The sequence below is a fragment of the Lemur catta genome, chromosome 10 (genome assembly GCF_020740605.2).
Source record: "Lemur catta isolate mLemCat1 chromosome 10, mLemCat1.pri, whole genome shotgun sequence".
NCBI classification, from domain to species: domain Eukaryota; kingdom Metazoa; phylum Chordata; class Mammalia; order Primates; family Lemuridae; genus Lemur; species Lemur catta.
The window spans coordinates 81,731,968-81,742,588 of NC_059137.1; the positions used below are offsets into that span (position 1 = coordinate 81,731,968).

At 44.7% G+C, this 10,621-nt stretch overlaps 1 protein-coding gene across 2 annotated transcripts; it reads right to left on the reverse strand.

The window, feature by feature from the left end:
- Positions 1–1,862: 1,862 nt before the first annotated feature.
- Positions 1,863–7,207, reverse strand: CTSL (cathepsin L). 2 transcript variants are annotated; one of them, XM_045562252.1, is made up of 9 exons: positions 7,103–7,207; positions 6,117–6,215; positions 5,864–6,002; positions 5,445–5,567; positions 5,198–5,344; positions 4,809–5,033; positions 4,189–4,351; positions 2,772–2,889; positions 1,863–2,259 (listed from the first exon to the last, which is right to left on the reverse strand). In XM_045562252.1, the coding sequence occupies exons 3-9, from the start codon at positions 5,987–5,989 to the stop codon at positions 2,160–2,162; spliced, it is 1,002 nt and encodes a 333-aa protein (XP_045418208.1). In that variant the 5' UTR covers positions 5,990–6,002; positions 6,117–6,215; positions 7,103–7,207; the 3' UTR covers positions 1,863–2,159. The 2 variants fall into 2 exon arrangements, with proteins under 2 accessions (XP_045418208.1, XP_045418210.1); XM_045562254.1 differs by having other exon boundaries at positions 5,864–6,001; positions 6,115–6,164; positions 7,103–7,175.
- Positions 7,208–10,621: the final 3,414 nt, after the last annotated feature.

The following is a 10,621-nucleotide window of genomic DNA, read 5'->3' on the forward strand; positions in this document are numbered from 1 at the left end:
ATTCAGTGTTTAAAGTTTATCAATTCTGAACGTAGACATATATTTCCCCTAGTGTTGATGCTGTGGGAAGCCCAAGGCATGGAGAGGCCCCGTGCAGGTTCTCTGGTCAACAGCCTGAGCTCAACAGCCACCAGCACCAGCATCTGTGGCCAGCCACGTGTGTGAGCCCTTGAGAATGTCCGGTCCAATCTACAGCTGTCTCCAGCACAAACAGACCTCCAGGTGAAAGCCACATAGCTGAGTACAGTCAGGAAATGTGAAAGATGTTTTCAGGCCATTAGAGGTGGTTTGTTTTACAGTAATAGAGAATCAGTCTTTTCACTGCACTCTCTAGTGGCTCCCATGTGCTAAAAATCCTCCTCTCGACCAACTTTATCTCCCAACACCTGGACGCCATCACTTCCACAGGGTCTTGTCTCAGGGGTGCTGACACGCTAGTCTCTGCTAAGATACTCACCTCTTCACCTCTCCTACTGAGGGCTGCTCTAGCTGACCACTGCTTTCCCTTCCAGAAGCCCTCCCTGACCACCTCACTCTCCCTAACAGCACCAGCTCCTGGAAGTCGGGGTCTGTCTCTACCTCCGTGGTGATGCTTGGCATATAGTAGGTGCTGCATAAATTCTAGTTGTAGCAAATCTAAGGCCCAATCCACAGAAGGTATTTAGCTTGGGAATCTCCCAAACCTTCATGTTGCCACACCGGCTACTTTTATTACAAAATCCAAATTAATTTCACTTCAGATGCCACATTTGTCATTTTAGGTCAAAAAGATTAAAATTTTAGCTACTAGGGAGGGCTCCTACAGGAGAGTCTGGCATGGCATGTGGCCCAAACAAGGTGGACTTAGAGACTGCGGGAGGCTCTGCGGGCTGAGACCCCATTGTCTACCTCATTTCCCTCCAGGACTATGGAGTCAATTCACTGAACACTTTCATCTATTCTTTATATGTTCTTCAGTGGGAACGTGAGATTTTGAAGACACAGGTTATGGAGCTATGTGCTCTTTTAGCCAGTACAATGTGGGATGTTTTTCTTATCTTTTTTTAAATAATTCAGCACAATTCACTATTGCAAGGATGCAGAAACAGCCCAAGTGCCCATCAATTCATGAGTGGATTATTAAAATTTAATATATGTATACAATGGAATATTACTCAATTATAAGAAACGATGGTGATCTAACACCTTCTATATCTTCCTGGATAGAGTTTGAGCCCATCCTCCGAAGTGAGGTATCACAAGAATGGAACAATAGGCTCCACACATACTTGCCATCAAATTGGCACTAACTGATCAACACAGACTCTCATTTCCAATTCTCTCACCTGTCTCCCACCTTCCGAGGCCAGCACATCATCTGTAAAGCCCAACCTCAAGCCCTGGAGTTTATCCCTCATCGCTTGTAGACTCAAACCTTGGGAATCCACTAGTATCTATCCTGCCTCAACTGCAAAGCGGCCACAGGGTTTCACCGGCAGTTGGGGAAGATGCTCCAAGACTTCTGTCCCATAACTTGACTAGGTTGCAACCATCTTGGGTGAAATGCACATGAGCTCTAAAGCCATTGTCTAGTATTAAAATCACGTATGTCTGTTCACTTTTCTAAAAAGTGAATTTTTACCTTATTAAAACAACTTTCCCTTGTCCTTACAGTTTGTCAAATTTTGCTCCAATCAAGGATTGGGTCCGACACAGCCACCGGACAGCTGACATAAGATCTGTGAATCTGTGACGAGAAGAGCTGGAGGCTACGCACTCTCTCTCCCAGTGAACCACTGGCAAGGCAGTTACGTCTTTAGAGCCCAATTACATGTGGCTACACAAAAAGTCAGTGCGTTAAAGACAGAAAGAAGCCGCACCACTACATTTGAAATTAAGTTGTATTTAAACAGGTAAAAATTTATACATCCTCTTAAAAACAAAAATCCAAAGTCAGTAAATGAATTAATAATATTAATACAAATATGATTATAGCAGTAATTAAAATAGAGGTAACATTTTACCAGTGTTCAAATGTCACGGAATTCAAATTACACTTGGACCTTCAATGATTCAAGTGTGTATATCCCACATGGTAGGGGCTGGTCAGTTTTAAGATAAAATTCTTCCTCTGGACAGGCTGTCCCCAGTCACGTGCTTCCTTAGCACCATCTGTCCGCTCACACGGTGGGATAGCTGGCTGCTGTGGCAATTCCACAGTGGTTTCTCTGGTCTTTGGCCATCTTTACGTAACCATTCATGCCCCATTCTTCACCCCAGCTGAAAGGAGAGCAGGATTTCCATTTTACAGAGAGAACAAAACACATTGGCGCATTCACAGTACACCTAACTTAAAACAGTGTGCCAGTGGCCACAGACTTAACAGAGAGAATTAGGGGAGGCAGATGTTCTTGTTTATCCTTTATAAATTGTTTAGTCTAAATCTGCACATAACTTCTATCCCAGACCCAAAACTATGACCTTTCACAAAATGCAAAATCAGACAGAAAAAGGACAGGATGTCTTTCCAGCCAGGTTATGTTTCAAAAATCAGAATATCTTCAGAATTTAGAAATACAATGGTATAAATACCACATTAATACTCCTAAGATGTTTGGGACAGTATCTTAATGTTACAATCAAATGTTAATATTCTGTGTTCAACCTAAGTGGGATAAAGACTTTTGGGATTTCAGAAGTGTGCTTAAAGCTTTGTGGAACTGCATCCAAATACTGATTGCTGATAAGAATTCCCTTTTTAATTTCAAATAAGCATTTTTGGCAATTTATACCTGTTCTTCACCAGCCAATATTTATTGCTATCCGATTCTGCTCTTTCAAATCCGTAGCCAACCACCAGAACACCGTGATCCACGTCTTCACTGCTGCAGTTTGGCTCGAAATAAATGCCTGCGAGAGCACAATGACTGCTGGGGTGAGAAGCTCTGGGAGACACCTGCCAGTACCTCCCATTATCACAGTAAGGGAGGCAGCTCTAATTCAGTGCCAGGACATACATTCCAGAGAGAACATAACAATAAGACCTATTATTATCAAGGCTAGCAATGTAGGCCCTTGCCTAAAACTCACAGAAATACAAATTAGCATAAATCCTTTCATTAAAACGTGCCTACTTTCGGTCCCTACTTTAAAGGGATAGTTAATGGGTACAAACATATAGTCAGATACCAAGATAGAATGAACAGTATTTGACAGCACACCAAAGTGACTATAATCAACAAGTTAGGTATACTTTAAAATAACTAAAACAGTGGAATTAGAATGTTCCTAACACAAAGAAATGGTAAATGCCTGAGGTGATGGATATCCTAATTACCCTGATTTGATTACTATAGATTGTATGCCTGTATCAAAACATCCCATGTACCCTATAAAGATATACAACCATTATGTACCCATAACAATTAAAAATTTATAAAATATAAAAAAAAAACTTGACTAGAGGCATAGAAGACCACTCTGTAAGCCTGCAATTCTACTCTCAGATGTCAGTCTAAAAAAACAGCATAGGCTCGCACAGTGGCTCATGCCTGTAATCCTAGCCCTTTGGGAGGCTGAGGTGGAAGGACTGCTTGAGGCCAGGAGTTTCAGACCACCCTGAGCAACATAACAAGACCCCTGCCTCTACAAAAAAATAGAAAAAATAGCCAGGCATGGTGGTGCACACCTGTAGACCCAACTACTCAGGAAGCTGAAGCAGGAGGATCATTTGAGCCCAGGAGATGGAGGTTGCGGTGAGCTATGATGCCATTGCACTGTGGGCTGGTGACAAAGCAAGACCCTGTCTGCCCCTGCCACCTCCCCAGATGAAATCCTAGCACAGAATCCTAAAATCCTTGATCAAGAGGTTCCTTTCAGATTTAACTACAGAAGTAAAAATCTTTGGAAAAATTATAAAGATCCAACAATTAGAGAATATTTAAGAAAATTAAACTATACAATAAACTATGTAGCTATTTTTAAAAATTATAAAGTACTTATTAAATTCAGGGAGATATGCTCAACATAAATGCAAATGGTAACACCAGGTACAAATATTGCACATAAAGAATGAACAACTATGTTAAATCCATGCACCCAAATATCTACATTGAATTTTAAACACGAAAGAGTCCATCATACTGGTATGTCATGGTGGTTTTATATTATACTTTTTCTGCTTCAATCTCTACAAAGAACAATGCTCACCTTCTTTATAGAACTGGAAGGACTCATGGCCTGCATCAATGGCAACAGAGACGGGCCCCACAGCTGCTACTGCCTTCATTAGGGCCTTCTCCTGTTTAGGGACGTCCACGAAGCCAGTGTCATTAGCAACAGAATACTCAGGATTGTACTTACAGGATTCATCCTTTTAAAGGTAAAGGGAAAACAGACTTAATTACTGCCATCCACTTCCTGGGGAACACAACATGAGTTAGGACCACAACACTTAGCAGTTTGCAGCTTTTCAACACTGTTACAAATCAACCCGGAGGTGAACTGCCATTAGTTGATTTGAAATGGAAAATTAGCATAAGTTTCTTCAATGAGGCTCCCTAGGTCTACTTGTTCACAAGAAATGTTTTACAATGGACAAATTTGTATTATATGTAGAATGGTTTGTATATTCTGCATGTTACATAGAAGAATAGCAATATGCTAATCATCAAATCAGAGAACTAATAATTTATAATAACAATACTGACAGTTTGCAGATATAGATCCTACCATATAAAATGTGAATTCTGAAAAAGGTATCTTATCCCTGGAAGCGTTCCTCTTTCCAATAGCACAGCTGGAATGCCAAGATAAGATGCTCCATTTACCATTGCATCATATGGATAGGATTCCTCAGAGTCCAGGCCTCCGTTCTCCTTAACATACTGGAAGGCATAGTCCATCAGGCCACCATTGCAGCCGTCATTGCCTTGAGGCCGAGAGCAGTCCACCAGGTTCTGCTCACTCAGTGAGACAAGTCTGCCAGTTTTCTGGAACATCTGTCCTTCAAGGGCTCCAGTCGCACTAAAAGCCCAACAAGAACCACACTGACCCTGGAAAGAAAATTAAAAAACTGTCACGCACAACAGCTAGTATCTCGAATACTCTTTATAAAACAGTGAACTACACATCGATCCACAGTCTACCAAAGCACTGATGTCAACTGCCTCTTGACTTTCCTGTAGAGATAGGAGGACTGAAGCTGACAGCATCTCACCTGATTCTTCACAGGAGTCACATAGCCTTTCTCTCTCCAGTCCACAGATTTGGGGACCTCAAGAAACAGAGGCTCTTGGAACACTTTCCCCTTCCTGTGCTTCTGGTTTCGAAAGCCATTCATCACCTGCCTGAATTCTTCATTGGTCTTCAAGGAAAAGTAAATAAAATGTTGCAAAGCCAGAGATTATTTTGGTAAAGAACTGAGGAGAGGAAGCCCAGAGTTCAGCAATCCACACCACACTCACCATGTCACCAAAGGCGTTCATTGCCATGGTGAAGCCGTGTTTTCCTTGGCTGTATTCCTGATTGTGCAGTTCAATCATTTTCTTATTCTTCTCCCACACTGCTCTCCTCCATCCTTCTTCATTCTAGAAGCAAACACATAAGTGATGGTCTTTATTTCTACCTAAAACCCAACCCATGCTCACCAACTGGATTTGCAGACAGAGATGGACAAAAACTATGGCCAGGGATGACTGATACTTCTGGGAGCTGTTCTCCAAGCTGAGACACAACAGCGACATATGTTCACAGTTGCTTATAACAGGTTAGGTTACTGTGTTGGTAAGACCCAGCCTCTAGAAGCTACTCTCTGGCTATAAACTTCCAGTAGCAAGGACCATTCTCTCCAGGGTTTCTCTAAACAGTTTCAGATGTTACCAACCGTGCCATATCGTCTTCTGTGTTTTGCCTTCCACTGACACCATTGTGCATCCACACTGCAATCAAGTGTTGGAGCAGCGGAGGTTATTCCCACGCAAAAGGCAGCCAGGATGAGTAAAAGATTCATGTTTCAAAAAAACCTACAAAAGGAAAAGAACTGAGTATCTGATTAGACCAATCCTTCTAAAAATCTATTTTATGCCAATTAAGGCCACCATGGTGGAATAAAAATATTTATTTTCCCAAGCACTTACCCAAGAACGGTGGAAGAGGCTAGGATGTGGTTGAAGAAAAACAGGCCCCTGGAGATATTAGATAGAGTCAACACAATAAAAAGCCACCTGTCCAGAGCTCTAGGAATGGAAACAGGGTATGGGATTTTAATTTAGGGTTTGAGAAGGGTGTGATGGTACCTTATGGCTCAGAAGCTGAAGGCAACAACTAGGAAACAGCTGACCCAGGTTTTGTACCAATGGTACTGAGGTCTCTCAGGCAAAACCTCACTAACAAGAATGTGGGATCCCAAGTAGGATCAAAAAGATCTCCAGGATTTAGGAGGCCACCTCACATCTCTGTGCTAACATACAGTACAGCAGATGAGATATGTCTTCCAATCTCTCCTTCTTGAATGAAATCTTTACGGAATGCCTTCCCTGGAGAAACTGGGAAGAAGTACACCCACCGCTCCCGCAGGCCAGCTGGGCCTGCGCCCTCAACAGCCCCACTCGCTCCCCCAAACCGGAGCCAGGGTCACGTAGCCTCGCCGCTGGAAGCTAGAGCCCCCAGGGTCAGTGCCTGACAGGGGCAGTCAGCTCGCGGGGCTCCCGGCACGGCTGGACGGGGGACGCGCCGCCCGCTCCCTACTCAGGCTGGCAGTGGCCAGATGAGGTCGCGGTGGCTCCAGTGGGAGCACAGCATTCTGGCGTGCGGGGAGCGAGGTGTCCCTTCCGGCCGGAACAGGCCTTGAGTTGGCGCGGCCCGCTTAGTGGCCCGGCTGAGGCACACGCAGGCTGGCTGATCGCTCAACCTGGGACCCCCCGAGTGGCCTCGGCGCCTCCCTGGGGTCCCTAAACCGCCCTCCCCCGCTTTCCCACCTCCAGACTAGACTGGCAGAGCTCAGGGCAGACGCTCTCGCTCCCGGGTCCCGGGAGTCCTTCCCACCGCTAGACTGTGTCCCTGCAGAGGGTCCCCTCCTCCAGTCCCTGTCCCGCCATGACTCGGCCTGGTCTGGGGCGCTCACCCGCTCGCAGCTGCGCAGACGCACTCCGCAGCCGCAGCTCCCAGGCCGCTGAGGTTCGCGATTCTGGCCCAGCGGCGCTTGATTCGGGCTTTAAGGCCCCGGGAACCCCGGCCCCGCCCCCGCAGCCTTCCTGCGCTGCGATTGGCTGACCCGGCCGCTGGGCGGGGCCCCCATGGCCTTCTGACCTAGCATGTGACTCAGCCGAGCCCTACCTGGGCCAGGGCGGGGCGCGCCTGCCTCAGTGGACCCGGGGGGAGGGGCCGCGCAGGGGAGGGGCTGGCTCCTCCCCCGACAGTCCGAAGAGCTTAGTGTTCCGACACAATGTGCTGAGCGGGTGGTTCGTGTAAAGAAGTTTATAGCGAGCGCGCTGTGGATTATCAGCCTAACCCTGCTTTTCCATTAGTCCTAGAGTTTTGGTTAAAGTCTCCTGCAGGGCTGAGAGCCCGTAGACTGTAGTCTGGTGGGTCCTGTTTAGTCCACAGCAAAGGTGGAATCTCGTGAAAGCATGCAGAGCCCGCGGGCAGAAGCATTATCTCCCTGTTTCGGGGTGGCACGCTGTTGGGTTCTAGAAGAATCTGGTAGGAAAGACACCCTTGCAGTGGTCAAGACCAAACGCCAGGAGGGAAGGGGCTGACTGATTCTCCAGAGCCCACGAGGTATTTTGTAATGCAGACCTTCCAGTCTTCTCCGTTCTGGGATTCTTCCCCCACGTCTTTCGCAAAAGATGGAATGAGTTGTTTACAGAGATGTTTCGTTGATAAAAAGGAAAAAAGCGGTTGAGAACATTGGCAACTGCTATTATTCCCCCGTTCTCTGGGTTATGGATTATGATACTTTCTTTGGTAGCAAAAATGCTTCTCTTGAGATTTAAGAAATTTAATAATACTTAACGTCAGGATTTAAGTACAAAACGTTATGGGGAAACGTTTTAGAGGAAAAAGGATATATCTTTATGTAATGCAGATATTAATTTATGTAATTAAGGATTTAAGGAACACAAAACAGAAACATTCTAAAACCTTTGTCATTTTTTTGTTACATAAAAAACATTCATTATAAAAAATAACTTTTAGGGAGAAAAAATCATTACCTCCTGCTCTCTCCCCCCTAAACTTTTTCTATGCACATTTTGATCACTTTGTTAAAAATGAAGTCATACTGCATTTCTGTTTGTAAACTTATTTCTACTTAAGATTAAATTGATAGCCCTTCTAGAAGTACAATCACACAATTTTTTAATTGGGGTAAAATATACATATCATAACATTTTAACCATTTCAGGTACATAGTTCAGTGGCATTAGGTTCATTCACATTGTTGTGCAACCATCACCACCATTCATCTCCTGAACCTTTTTGTTTTCCTGAACTGAAACTCTGTACCCATTAAACAATAACTCCCCATTCCCCTACCCCCAGGCACAGTATCCATCATTCTATTTCCTGTCTGTATGAATTTGACTATTATATTTGGTGATTATTCCTTTTTAAAAATATCTATATTTTAATTATTATGTTACATGTGTGGATGTATCTATTTCGAAAGGAAACATTTTCAGATGTATTAAAATATGTCCACGTTTATGTGCGTGTTTATATTTCTAGGTGTACATCCCCTCCATGTGTCAAAAATCCAGACTTTGCTACATGTTTTGGGAGAGCAACAATGTCAACCCACTGAAATGCCCTGTAGTGGTATCACACTTGTGTCTAGGCAAGAGACAACTGGTCATTAGGCTTGGGGTGTCAGAACCATGTCTTTCCTCAATGTTAAGAACAATGCAAGTTTTTGTTCTAGGGGAAAGCAGTGATAGTTTGAATGGCTCTTTGGGGGTTCATGGGGTGCCTATTCCTTTTCTTTATGCCTTACTTCCCCGGAAAATCAGTCAGAACATGTAGAATACATTTTAACTGTGATATTTGTCTTAGTTTCTTTTCTGTTGCTTACAATAGAAAACCTGAAACTGTGTAATTTATAACAAACAAAATTTATTCCTTACATTTTAAGAAGCTAAGAAGTCCAAGGTCCAGGGAGTATTTCTGGTGAAGGCGTTTTTTCTGGTGGCAACTCTTTTTTTTTTTTTTTTTTTTTTTTTTGAGACAGAGTCTCGCTCTGTTGCCCAGGCTAGAGTGAGTGCTGTGGCATCAGCCTGGCTCACAGCAACCTCAGACTCCTGGGCTTAAGCGATCCTACTGCCTCAGCCTCCCGAGTAGCTGGGACTACAGGCATGAGCCACCATGCCCGGCTAATTTTTTTGTATATATATTTTTTAGTTGGCCAGATAATTTCTTTCTATCTTTAGTAGAGACGGGGTCTCACTCTTGCTCAGGCTGGTCTCGAACTCCTGACCTTGAGCAATCCACCCGCCTCGGCCTCCCAGAGCTAGGATTACAGGCGTGAGCCACCGCGCCCGGCCTCTGGTGGCAACTCTTCAAGGTCCCGAGGTGGCTAGGGGAATCACGTGGGGAGGGGGTTGAGGTACTAGCTCAGGTCCTTCTTCCTCTTCTTGTAAACCAAACAGCCCCACTCCCAAGATAATTTATTAATCCATTAATCCATGAATGGATCAATCCATTCATGAGGACACAGCCCACATGATCTAATCACCTCTTAAAAGGCCCCATCTTTCAATACTGTCACATTGGAGATAAGTTTCAACATGAGCTTTGGGGGAGACAAACATTGACTGTATCAATATTTAAGTTTATGCTCTTAGGAAATAAAAGCAGTATCTTTGTAGTATTATGTACCTGGAGTTCCCACATTTGTCTTGGTTCTAGCTTTGCAGATTGCAGGATCCCCAGCTATTCATTGGAATAGCTCCAAGTTTCCACTGAAAGCTTAGACCTCACCTGGTCCATGAAGATTTCTCTAACAGGGAGTGTGAGAGAAACTACTGAGATTGCTGAGAGAGAGAGAGTTGTTGGCTTTGCTCTATAGCATCTGCTTAGCTGAAGAGCCTTAGAAGCTGGGTGCTGGCCTCCTGGCTCTCAGGAACACCATTCCTCACCAGCAGGGCTGACATGTTGACCCTATTATTTGTGGAGGAATTAGAAAGCAACCTTTCAGCGTTGTTAGGCAGACAGCTGATGAAGCTAAAGCCTCTGGCACCTGATCCAGGAAAGATGTTATGAGCACCTGCAGGATGAACACATGTTCTGCTACCTGCTAAACAAGCCCTGGGGTGCTTGCCAGCTTCTTGGGTTGTTGCCCAGACTACTTTTTTGCCTGGGCATAAGAGCAGACCAGAAGAGCTTGTTGACTTGAGATTACGACAACTGTGCCGTACCTGGAGGGAGGAATCCAGGCCATTATCCACAACTGCGGCCTGAAGAAATGGGCCCATAGCTGATCTGCCCAGAGCCAGTCACGTCAGCGCGACCTGAGTTTTGGGGCTGTAGCCCATGGGTGGTCCCTCTTGCCATTTCCAGCTTCAACCTGCCGAGGGGCTGGCATTAGGGCTCTTTATTTCTCATAGCCTCCTTGAGGGCACAGGCTTTGGTTTTTGCCTTCTCTGGG

Excerpts from the sequence above, each read along its gene's own strand:
- CTSL (XM_045562252.1), bottom strand. The coding sequence starts at position 5,989 with ATGAATCTTTTACTCATCCTGGCTGCCTTTTGCGTGGGAATAACCTCC. Across the intron at positions 4,352-4,808 it reads CCTATCCATATGATGCAATG|GATGAATCCTGTAAGTACAA; the intron begins GTAAATGGAGCA and ends TACCTTTAAAAG. Across the intron at positions 2,890-4,188 it reads CTTCCAGTTCTATAAAGAAG|GCATTTATTTCGAGCCAAAC; the intron begins GTGAGCATTGTT and ends GTGCTCTCGCAG.